This window comes from Cucurbita maxima, unplaced genomic scaffold, assembly GCF_002738345.1.
Source record: "Cucurbita maxima cultivar Rimu unplaced genomic scaffold, Cmax_1.0 Cma_Scf00007, whole genome shotgun sequence".
NCBI lineage: Eukaryota > Viridiplantae > Streptophyta > Magnoliopsida > Cucurbitales > Cucurbitaceae > Cucurbita > Cucurbita maxima.
The window spans coordinates 2,256,531-2,268,691 of NW_019272023.1; the positions used below are offsets into that span (position 1 = coordinate 2,256,531).

Below are 12,161 nucleotides of genomic sequence, written 5' to 3' on the forward strand. Positions count from 1 at the left end.
GGGGGGGGGGGGGGGGGGGGGGGGGGGGGGGGGGGGGGGGGGGGGGGGGGGGGGGGGGGGGGGGGGGGGGGGGGGGGGGGGGGGGGGGGGGGGGGGGGGGGGGGGGGGGGGGGGGGGGGGGGGGGGGGGGGGGGGGGGGGGGGGGGAGAGAGAGAGACATTATCCAAAATGTTATGCAGAAGAGGCTTCCCAATTTGGCCATCTCTCCATGTTGCTTCGTGTGTATGAAAAACTCTGAATCCCAGAAGGACGTCTTCAATTCTGTAATGGAACAGATTCTGACTTAAGATCCATGCTTCCTTTGGCTGGCAGACTGCCATCCACGAAAAAGTCAATATTCTCCTCCGTGCTTTCCTGGCTGGCCATCCTTTCAAAAAGGAGAAAGTAATCCTGGATCAGAGCTTTTCTGCGGGCTCTTTGGTGAAGGAAGAATAGAATCTTCAACAAGTTTCGTCCTTTGAAATCTTTTTAGAATGTTGTTAGTGCTCTTGGTTGGTGTAAATGTTTCTACCGTCCTTTTACAAATTATAGAAGGATCTCCTGATGAACAAATTATAGAAGGATCTCCTGATGAACTGGCGGGCGTTTTGTAGTCCTCAGTTGCTTGGGTATTCCACCTTTTTGTATGTCTCGTCATATCAATAAAATATCTGTTTGTCGTTAAAAAAAAAATGTTGCATGCCTCATCATGTGCAGTCCTTTTCTGTACAGACTATTTTATATATATGTATGTATGTATTACTACTACTATTATTTACGAAACTGTGCTTTTATTGAAAAAATGATAAGTACACAAGGACACATCGAACAAAAGGAGTTTGAACTTAACTGTAGAAAATGCCTCTAATTCAAAAGAATAAGTTCAAACTCGTAATTACAAATAAAAGACCTCAAGGAGGCATTGAAACTAACCGAGTCCCAAACCTTCCCACCCGATCTCTCAACCTCTCTAAAAATTCTATTGCTAGACCGCTTGAAAGTACGATTAGTAAGATATTTTCAATTTTATCTATTTTTAGTAAGATGGAAATTTGAACATTTCAAATTTTGTGCTTGAATGCATTTTCTTTGTAGGGTTGGTGCTTCTACTCAACGATGATAAATAGTTTATCAAAATATTTCCTTCCCATTGTCTTGTAGGGGCAACTCCTAAAGGTGTTTTAAGAGTGATGGGGGTACCTGGTCTTACCATATATCATGTCAAAAGCCATTTACAGGTACGTCCATTTAGTGAATTTATCAGCTATGATGCAACTACTTTGAAGGGTGATTGCCGCGTTATGGACTTCGGTTAATGAACTCTTTTGTAATTGTGATCTTGGTTTGATTTTGTTGGATTTGAGAGACCCTTTTGTAGTTACTTTTGGGCTCCTTGTCCATTATTTTTGTCGGGCTTCTTTGTTGCCCTTGTATCCCTCTCATTCTTTCTCAATGAAAGTTCGGTTTATGACCAAAAAAGAAATAAAAAATGATCGCATTTTTATTCTTTCAGAAGTATCGACTTGCAAAGTATTTGCCAGAATCTCCAGCAGATGGTAAAACAGTCTGTTCACTATTGTTTTCATTCTTTTATTCAGCAACGACTTCTTGTCTGTCTATGGAGTGTATTGATTTTCACTTGTATCATCCCTTACTGGCATGTAGGTTCGAAAGATGAGAAGCGAAGCTTAGAGAGTCTCTCTGGAACAGATTCCTCTTCGTGAGTATCCATTTGTATTTAGAATTCCTCTTTTGACTTGTTTTTACTCCAGTATGTTGTATGACACATCGTTCTATTAAATTTTCCATCCTTCAGGGGCCTGCAAATTAACGAGGCATTGAGGATGCAAATGGAGGTTCAGAAACGTCTTCAAGAACAGCTCGAGGTCTGGACTCCCTTATCATTTATTACTCTTCCCCTTTCCTATTAAAGGTGTTGAAATATCTTCTGGAGAGGAAAATACTCTCTCATAAGAGAACTTTTAGAAAATGAGTTTTAGCCGGAGATTTTGAAGGGTGGAGTTGGTGAGATTATTGTCTAGACAAAGGCTTGGGGGATGGGGAATGCAAGGAAACAACACGTATATAATGAGTGTATATTTGCGAGAGAGTGTCGTCTCAAAAGGTTACTGCCACCTTACAATCTTGCTGTTCGTTTTGCTTTATCGGAAGGAAGCAGCCTCTCCATGGTCATTAGAGCGTCTGTTCTTTAATGGATCTAAAATTTGAGATGGCTAAAAATTCATAAGATGGTGGAGGTGAAATGTATTTAGGCATCGATGAGTTCGACACGAAATTAGTTCAGAAGAGTGTTGCTTAGAAGCAACCCAGAAAAGAACAGCCCACACCCATAAACCAAATGCTTCCCCTAGAATGATTGATCGTTTAGGTGCTAGAAAATCCTACATTTCAAATGATTTTGTTTTGCTGGATTTAAGTTGAGCATTTGAAGTAAAGATTGGGATATCATTTCTTCGTCTTGGTTGTTATGTATGTTATTAGAATCTCAAATGCTCAAGAAAGTACCTAAAAAGAGCTTGGTTTGCTTGAATCTCGTATCAGGTTCAGAGGCAATTACAAATGAGAATAGAAGCTCAGGCGAAATACTTGCAGAAGATCATCGAGGAGCAACATAAATTAGGCGGCGAATTGAAAGACTCCAAGGTGTTGCCCTCAGGTGAGGAGGACAATAAGCAAAAGACTTGCCAGTCTGAGTCGTATGGCGATGCATCCGCAGGACCGTCATCTCCCCGAAAGAAACAACGAGTTGATTGTGGATCGACAGATGATTCTGCCCCATCTCCATCTATTAATTTATCTGAACTTACCTGAATAAATTTGTGGTCGATAGGACCGAGAATTGTATGAAAAGTAACATCCAGACGGGTTTGCGTTAGAGTTAAAAATCAAATCTCAGGAGAAAGAAGGCAGACCAGCTGTATCGAGTGTGTACCTGTGAAGTTAAAATTCAATTTGTGGTTCAGAGTACTGTGTTATTGTCGACTTCGCGAAGTCGTCGATGATGTCTGTAACTTTTGTATATAAATTTGCACATTGAACCTATTTGTAAACCTTATTGAAATACTCCTACATTAGCAGTTTCTACTTTGCAGCAAAACACGCTCGTTTTCTGCCGTTTTATCAGTCGTGTATTCGCTAAGCTGTTCGATCGTCCAGAACCCTCATCATCTCATGATATTATCTGTTGTAGGAGATTGAGATGAGTTTATGAAGAAACTATACCTTTCGGTGGGATTCTATTCTTATGTGCTTATTTTTTACCTTCCTTTGGTGCCATTTTTTTAAAACCATTATAAAGTTTATAAATTTAGTATTAAAATCTTTAAAAAAGAAAAAGAAAATTAGTTAGAAATTAAAAGCCCACGTGGCAGCTTTTGATTTGTCAGAAAAAGAGAAAGAGGCGCTTTCAACGTGGCATGTAACAGCGCCGATTTCGCGGGAAGATTAAAAAGAATTAGTGCTGTGATGGTGGATGAAGATATAAAGCACTGGACTCGACTCTCAGTTCTAAGCTCCCACATTTTCCAATCTCTTTCCATTTCCATGGCATCTTCCGAGAAGGAAGCGGCTCTTGCAGCTGTTCCCTCTGATTCCCCCACCATGTAAGCTTCTTTAAGCGCCGTTGCCAACCAACATTCTGTGTTTTTAGTTCTATATACTCTTTAATTTGTCTTTTTTGTGTGTGTGTTTGATTTGCTGGTAATCGGTTCTTGATTGTTTCATGGCGATTGAGAAATCGGGGAATGGAATTGTTGATTCTTCTTATAATTATGTATTATTTTGGTTGTTTAGTGCATGTAGCGTATGCTCAAAGCTGAAGGCTAATGGTTCTGTGAGTACGGCGAGATTTAAAGATGTTTAAAGATTTTGAACTGTACAAATTGACGGGAGTTGGGTTCAATGTTGGGGAAAATAATCGCTGTAAGGAGACATCTATGAGAGGGTAATCGAAATTGCGGTAGCTTATTATAGAAAAAAAGAAACAAATATTTTTTTTTGGCATTAGTTGCTTTTGATTGCTTGGAAGGTGAGAAATGGACGAAGTGGTTAAAAATTTAATGAAAAAATCCCCACACAATAACTTGGAGCAACCAATGAAGAGCCGGAGATCGCTTTCACTATATGCATTTTCGTGCCTTAGGAAATAACGGATTGATTGATCTGCCGAACTTACTATTCTTAAGCAAAACTATCTGAACATGGTGGAATTTCTTGAATCCGAAGACCACAAATGTCAAGGAAGGAAGAGAATTTATTTAAACCCGAAGGGAGTGAAGGACAAGCTTGTTTTGCATACTTAATGGAAGAAATTGGGATAGCCTCACCACTATTTTTTGAAGTTGCATCCTTATTTTCCGCATTAAACAACAAACAGAGAGGTTTTTTGCAAGAATCTTACACAAAGACATCATAGGAAAAACATTGTGTCTAGTTTAGTGTGCTTTTGTTGAAGGGAAACTAGTTACTTGAGGAAGTAATGAACAAAATATAGTTGCTACGATTATGAGTAATATTGAAGTAGAATTTTGGGATTTTCCTTTGGAATTTGTGAGAGTAGATGAAATTTGTGAAGAGGTACAATCTTCCTAGTTGGTTTCCTGTAAGGATATACTATGATGAACATACAAATATTTAAATGTTTATAGTTCATAAGGATAAAAAAACCTTGAAGTGGACAATGAACAACGTCAAGGAAAAGCTTGATGTATGAGTCATATGTAAGTTTCCTACAACAAAACAAATTGCTAATGTATTATTTGAGTGACTATACAAAAAACAATCTGACGAATTAATTGTCAATCTGGCCATGCAAAAGTCTTCAAATATGCATGAGGTGGAGTACTTGATTTGTTTATATTGTTTATCTTTTGTTTATTATTGACAGGGAAAATTCAAATTATACCTTGTCCAATAACTTAGGCCCTTAAGTTAAATAAATCAATTAAGTATTTGAATGTGTGTGTGTGTTTGTGTCTTGGAGATTTGTGGCTCAATTTGAGTACTTTTGTTGGCCAGATAATACTATTGTTGTTGGAATTGATTCTTCGGGTCATTACGAGATTCTTTCCATTGTAATTTTAATATTTTTTCATTAGATTTAGCACTATTTTAATAACTTAAGGTTGTTGCTTAGTTTGGTATTTTTATTATTCAGTATTGCTATTTTTGTGGTTTGATATTGAATATTTTGTTAGTGTTAAATTTCATTGGATTTATTCGTTAGTTCATGATTATATTTTTTATTTAGTTTTGAAGAGGCATTAATTGCACAATTTAGTTAAGTTTGAGATTGATGAAATTGAAAGCTGTAGGTTTTGACATACCAAGCGAAGTAAGGTAGTAAATTGGATTTTTTTTCTTATACGAATAAGTACTCATTGCTGCATATTAGGGAAGTAGCTATCAATTTTTATTTTTACTTCTTTCCTTTTGGAGTTTGTTCTTTATCCCCTTTGATAAAATCATTACATTTCACGAAAACCCATTTCAAGTTGCAACTAATTTTTTTGGGTTGTTACGTTTGCAGATTTGACAAAATCATTAATAAGGAAATTCCATCTACGATTGTCTTTGAGGATGATAAGGTTCCTTTACATTATTACTATATAATTTGTATTATTATGTAAAAGAATTTTAGAGGGAAGGAAATATTAAGTTTGGACAATGGCCTATCTAGATTAATTTTGTGAATAATGTATTTGCTGAATTTGTTATATTACTTCTAGAGAGAAATTGTTACTATTGCATGGTGGAAATACGATGCTGGTACCCATCATTGATATGACGCTAGCATTGATAAAGACTTGTCTCTCTTTAAAATTCTTCAGTAATGGAAAGGTACCCTTCGTCCAACTTGATGGATCCCTATTTGAACTAAGATTGACAGACCTTTTGTTTTCTCCACTTGGGCACATATTCATGGAAGGCTGGGTTGAAAGATTGACAGACCGTTTTTCTTTTTTGATTAAATTTTTTTGTGATTATTTCTTCAAATCAGTTCCTTGGTTTCTTAATTTTGTCCCAAGGATTTAATGTATATTTATTATGTATCCTTCAATGTCCTTTCAATTACGACCGCTCATTTCGTTTTATAAATCTTGCTTGGATGGTGTCATGAGATGAATACTTGGAATTGAAGTTAAGCTCTGTCATTGTGAGTTCTATTAATTTTTGTTTCAATTTCACTCTGATGGCAGGTTCTTGCTTTTAGGGACATATCTCCACAAGCTCCTACACATATTCTAATCATTCCAAAAGTTAAGGATGGGTTATCTGGATTATCTAAGGTACTTCTTTACTGGGTATTTTAGTCTCTGCTTTTAAGCATCCGTCGACTTGGTTCTTCTAGCATTTGCATTTTTGAAGTCATTTTGATCTTATTATATGAAATATCCACTATATGCTTGAATAATGATTGAGAAGTTAGATTTATCTTTATAGTGGAGAAATTTGAGTGGCAATTAGATTGTCTAACCAGAGTAAGAAAATCTCTAGTAGAGGTGTTTACTATTTGGTTTGGATGTAGTTTAGGGACTTTTCCAGCCCTACTCAATGACTGTAGTTAGATGATGGTCCCAATTCAAGTTATTCAACCTTAGTTTGAGTTGTTCAATCAAGTCATGTAATCAATTTTGTAACAGTAATTGTGGAAATGTTAGTATTTTATGTATTTATTTAACTATTTAGTTTATTCACACCAATTGAATTTGGTTACTCACTTTCATTTTCTATTTTACGGAAAATACACTCGAGGAACTTGTGAATTATTTTCCACAAAATTTTGCCTGTTGGTGGGTAAAGATTTAAAAGAAATTGATTGAATACAATTTAAATAAATACTGCATAAGTAATTTTATTATGAGTAAAAGAGATTTTTGTAATTAATTAGGCCCCATATGGTAGCCATTTAGTTTTTTGTTTTTGAAAATTATGCACACTATTACCAGTGAGATTTTTTTTTTTTTTTTTAGTTATCTACTTTCTAATCATATTCTCAAAATTCATGTCAAATTTTGAAACTAAAAAAGTGTAGGTTTTTTAAAAAAATTATTTTTGGACTTTGATAAGAGTTCAAATGTCACCTTAAGAACGATAAAGGCCATTGTAAAGAAATGGTGAAAAAACCAAAAAGAAAAAATCGAATGACAAAGATTTTTGATACTTGAAAGGCGTATTATGGTCTTTGGATTACAATGAGTGGGCATCTAAAATATATGAAGCTAAACTTTTAAGAACTTAAGAAATGTTTCTCAGTCTTCACTAAAACCGTTACATAATTGCGTCTCTATATGTTAAGGAATTTTGTAGTTGGAATTTGTGTTTGTGTTGAACTGTTGATTTTAATGGCCCGTTCTAGTTTTATGCTGTTATGAGGTTGAAACTTATCCATTGACGCTAAAAGGATTATTATATTTATTAGACACTGGCTCAGGGGCTGTATTGTTCATTCATAGATATTATTGTCCTTTATTTGCATTTTCATTGTATATTTCTTGTGCTTTGTAGGCTGAGGATAGGCACACAGAGATTCTCGGTCAACTTCTTTACGTTGCCAAGCTCATTGCCAAACAAGAAGGGCTGGACGATGGCTTTAGGGTCGTAATTAATGATGGACCGAGTGGATGTTAGTACTCAAATCCCCATCTTTTACACTCGATAACAAATTTCTTCTCTTATTATTAAAAGTATCAAGCATTTGATTCTGTCATTTTCTCGCAGGCCAATCGGTTTATCATCTTCATGTTCACCTTTTGGGGGGACGACAAATGAATTGGTCCCCAGGTTAAGATGGACACTTTTTCAACGTTGAAATACATCTAATAATGTTTTCATTTACCTGTTCGAAAACTTTATCAACTTTATCAACTACTGCTCGTCCCTTGTGGTCTCTAACATCCCATTGAATATGGTAATTGATATAAGTTTGGTGACTATTGTTGTTTTTCTTGAATATCTCATTGAAAATGGATGGCAATGTAATGTATGCGGTGGCTCTGTCTCAATGGCAGTAAGAAAGCAGGTTCGTATCAGAATAATGTAAAGCTAAAGGAAGATTGGGCTTCATTCTGGAATCAAGAAAGTAATAAGAAGTAATTTCTAAGGACGTTATTTGAAGAACTTAAAATGATTTGAAGTGTCTAATTTTGTTTGGGATGACACATGAAATAAATGCCATTTGGTCAGTAGTTTTACCAGAAATAAGAAGGAAAATAAGGATTTTATCCATAGAGTTAAGGTTTAATCCCACCACTGTTTGGGATCGTTGAGGACCAATATAATATACTTTTGTTCTTGAACTTTGAGGGTTCCTGTTTTTCTTTTTGGTTGTTGTCCCTCAGTTGTGAATTATCTCGACACAGATTTTGAATTAGTATCAATGTACTAAAATGTGCATGAATGTGCACGTATTGAAGTTACATTGATTGATTGAGATGGACAATAGGTGGGTGGACTTAAGATCAAAATGACCATTATTTTTTTAAGATACAAGTATCAATTTTTAGGAACTATTGTTTGTGCATGTGGATATAGAAAGGCTTGCCTTACCTTAATTTGTTGAATAGAATTTGTTGAAAGATAAGTAACTTTTAATCCTCCAAAAACTATGACAAATATGTTCATTCTCAGTAAGCAGGGATGTAGACATGAACTGGTGGGAGTGGAAGACATGGTTGACCAGTAGGGCATTGCAAAAGCTGATGCCTGAGGAAATATGTCTAAGATGTGCTTACTCTTTCCAGGTACATTGTTCTTGATGTTCTCATAGAATCCCCTTATTTCTCATGCTCCAAGATGCTCATTCATTGGATTTTAGCTTTTGAAAGATGATGGTATCCATGCCTAGTTTATTGAAAGGAAGGAGGTGTTCTTTGGCCCATCATGAGGGTATTAGATAGAGTTTTGTTGTGAAAATATGACTAGTGAAGAGAATTAGGTAGCGTTTTGGTGTAAATACATTAAGACAACAGCTAAATGTCAAGGAACTTAAGAAGGTACGATTAAAGATGTCACAATGAATCACAAAAAGCTAAGGATGAGCTAAGGATGTCTAGAAAGATGTCGTGGTGTAATGAGTGAAATTTTTTATGAAGAGTTGAGTCAAAGGACTATTAAAAAAACCTTGTGCGTGGTGTCACGGTCATGCTTGTCGTTGGAAAGTGAGTGCCGCACAATCGCTAGTCCGCTGCCTTTAAAAGTGCGATTGTGTCACGTAGCTCCAGATGTCCATAAATGAAACATAGATCTAATGTACTTTTTTCGTCGAAAATAAATATTCTTCTACTACATCGTGCATGTATATCAAATATATCGACCACTAAAATTTTAGACCACAAAAATGAAAAAATCTAAAATATTCTCATTGTTTCCTATGAACAAGATATGCTCTCCACAAAGAAAATTCTCCCATATCTTGGTATCTTGGTGTCCTTGGTGTCACATCCCTATCCTCAAAGAATGTGAAGAAAATGAAGAAAAGGGGAAGCCAAAAGCCAACTAGACTTTTTTGGTTGCTTATAGAACCAGCCATGTTCTTTGCCCATCAAAATTTGGCACTAACAACCCTTCATATAATTCATGCATACACCTATTTTGTGTTGAAATAGTTAGTTATTGGCTCTATTATCATACCATGTTCGTACATTGTTCTTCCACAAAAATTGCTCGTTTGTTCGGCTTAAGTTTCTGTTCATTCACGTTTAATTTTCTTTTCACCTTTGATTACGTCTTTGCTTCTAAATTTCATCTATTTTGATTTCTTTAGCTTTCATTTGTTATAATTCTTAAGCTTTACACAAACTATTTTAATCTTTGTCGTTCATTTTTTTGAAAATTAGTTCACAAAAATGTTGAAATGAGTACACGTGATGGTACACTAACCTTATGAAGTTGTATGCCCCATTGTCGAGAAATAAAATGACTGTTAAAAATTAAAATAGAACATTTGAAAAAAAAAAATCTTAATATAAAATATAATATAACTAGAGACAATATTTTGTACTTAGATTGATAAATAAACTTAATTACATTTTTATTAAATAATAAATACCTCTAATTTTTGGAACTCAAATTGTTAATTAATATTAATTATGGTGGATAATAATTGATTAGGATTATAAGTATGGTTTTAAGGTTTTTTTTAATAACACATAGTTACCTTTTAAATTTTATTTTGTGGGGTGAGTTAAGCATAATGATTGACATAGTGAGTCATCCAATAATTTGTGGGAAAAAAAAAAAAAAAAAAAAAAAACTCTAAAGGAATTTATTGGGTTAACCTAATTTGAATTTGGATTTTTTTTTAATTGTAAATATTTAAAATTTTAAAATAATTTGCAATAAGGAAATAAAATTTGAAGTAAAATTATGAAAGGAGGAATATAAAATGTGAAGAAAAGAATGTTAATTATAATATATTTATTTAGAGAAATTTGAGGGAAATATAATAGTTGATTAAAATAGGTCTTTAAAGTAAAGTACGTGCACGTGCAACTTGACATATCAAATATTGAAGCACGTGCTGAAACATCTTTTGTTCGTACAATCCACAATCAATCTAACCACCAACACCAAATGTTTCGTTTCAGTGTAATGTTTGTTGGATGATGAAAGTCTCACATCTGTTAATTTAGGGAATGATCATGGGTTTATAATTTAAGAATACAGTCTCTATTGGTATGAGACCTTTTGGGTTGCCAAGCAAAGTAATGAGAGCTTATACTCAAAGTGGACAATATCATACCATTGTGGAGAGTCGTGTTCGTCTAAGAGTGTTAACATAGAGATTTACCTTTTTACCCTCGTTCCGCTAACTAATTTGTTTCTAATTTCTTTACTGTGATTTCCACATCTTAAAAAAAAAAAAATCAAAAATCAAATTCTAAGACCAATTAGAAACTATATATATAATTTTGTAATTTGTGCGAATTTTTAAATCGCCTTAAGAATTTTGTATCTAAAAATCTTTAATTTTTAATTTTATGTCTAATATGTATGCAATTTTTTTAAAACGTTAAAGATCCAAAATTGAAAGTTTAAAAACTCATCATATGAAATTTATAAATGAAATTAAAAAAAAAAAACTTGAAAATCATTATAAAATAATGCATAAACATGTGTTATATTACGGATCTTATTAAAGACATAGTCTATATCAATAAAATTTTACACTACTATTGATCTGATATACAATCATTGATTTGTAGATAATAAAAATTTCACCCGATTGGTCGGAGTTTTCCAAATGTCCATCACTCACCCTTCTCTTTTTCAAGTTTGTCACGAGTTAAAACAAATGCAGAGTTGAAAAGATACAAACATAAATTCAATATAGATCTGAGTATAACCCAATAAGGTTAAAATAATATTATATACCTCAAACGGAAAAAGATTATCCAAGATTTAATTATTCCGTATTTATTTTTTCTAAAAAAAAAAAAACAAAGCAAAGTAGCTGTCAATGAAAGAGAAGGAAAAATAAAAATTGGTTTTCTTATTCAATATAGAAATTGAAAATGAATAAAATAATGAGTAGTTTGTGGTCTACAATATGGAAGCGTTACACATTGCTATACAAAATAATATTAAAAACTATAATAATAGTTGTGAAATATATTAGGGATAATGTTCCCTAAAAAAAAAATAATGTATAAATAATTTCTTCTTTTTTAGAAAGATATTTTCAAAAAAATAATATTTTAATCTCTACAAAAAAAAAAAACAATTATAAACTATTTAACCTATAATATACTAATCCAGATTTTTAAATTTAATTTAATTGTACTTTGGTAAGCTAATACAAATATCTAAAGAAAAAAATTAAAATCTAACCCGAGAGAAGTAGTAATTTTATTAATAGTAACTTTAATTTTTACCCTGCTCGAACTTTTCATTGGTAATTACTATTATTTTTATAATAAAGTTATAATTATCTTATTTTTATAACATATTGTGATGTGATAGCTTGGTAAGGTATGAGTGCAATAGGTCACATCATCCAATTCTTCCCATACATTTCAATATGATTGCAACTCTATACCTAATATGAAATCATCAACTCAAATCATGAACCATTCATTCATATATATATATATATATATATATATATATATATATATATATATATATATATATATATATATATATATATATATATATTGACA

At 33.5% G+C, this 12,161-nt stretch overlaps 2 protein-coding genes across 2 annotated transcripts in view; both read left to right on the forward strand.

Annotated features, from left to right (window-relative positions):
- Positions 1-3,216, forward strand: part of LOC111481741 (myb family transcription factor PHL7-like) — a 6,346-nt gene extending 3,130 nt beyond the window's left edge. Inside the window, exons 3-7 of the mRNA XM_023127320.1 lie at positions 1,141-1,217; positions 1,493-1,535; positions 1,645-1,699; positions 1,796-1,865; positions 2,542-3,216. Of these exons, the coding sequence (XP_022983088.1) occupies positions 1,141-1,217; positions 1,493-1,535; positions 1,645-1,699; positions 1,796-1,865; positions 2,542-2,811 (515 nt within the window). The 3' untranslated portion in view covers positions 2,812-3,216. The remainder of the gene's footprint in view (positions 1-1,140; positions 1,218-1,492; positions 1,536-1,644; positions 1,700-1,795; positions 1,866-2,541) is intronic.
- A 222-nt stretch (positions 3,217-3,438) lies between these two features.
- On the forward strand, positions 3,439-8,016 carry LOC111481782 (14 kDa zinc-binding protein). Its single transcript, XM_023127375.1, has 5 exons — positions 3,439-3,602; positions 5,528-5,585; positions 6,198-6,287; positions 7,507-7,624; positions 7,720-8,016. The coding sequence occupies exons 1-5, from the start codon at positions 3,466-3,468 to the stop codon at positions 7,785-7,787; spliced, it is 471 nt and encodes a 156-aa protein (XP_022983143.1). The 5' UTR covers positions 3,439-3,465; the 3' UTR covers positions 7,788-8,016.
- The last annotated feature ends 4,145 nt before the right edge of the window (positions 8,017-12,161 follow it).

Bases quoted from the DNA above. Each gene is read 5' to 3' on its own strand.
- LOC111481782 (XM_023127375.1), top strand. From the start codon at position 3,466: ATGGTGGATGAAGATATAAAGCACTGGACTCGACTCTCAGTTCTAAGC. The intron at 3,603-5,527 runs GTAAGCTTCTTT...TTACGTTTGCAG, and splicing joins CCCTCTGATTCCCCCACCAT to ATTTGACAAAATCATTAATA. The intron at 5,586-6,197 runs GTTCCTTTACAT...CTCTGATGGCAG, and splicing joins TTGTCTTTGAGGATGATAAG to GTTCTTGCTTTTAGGGACAT.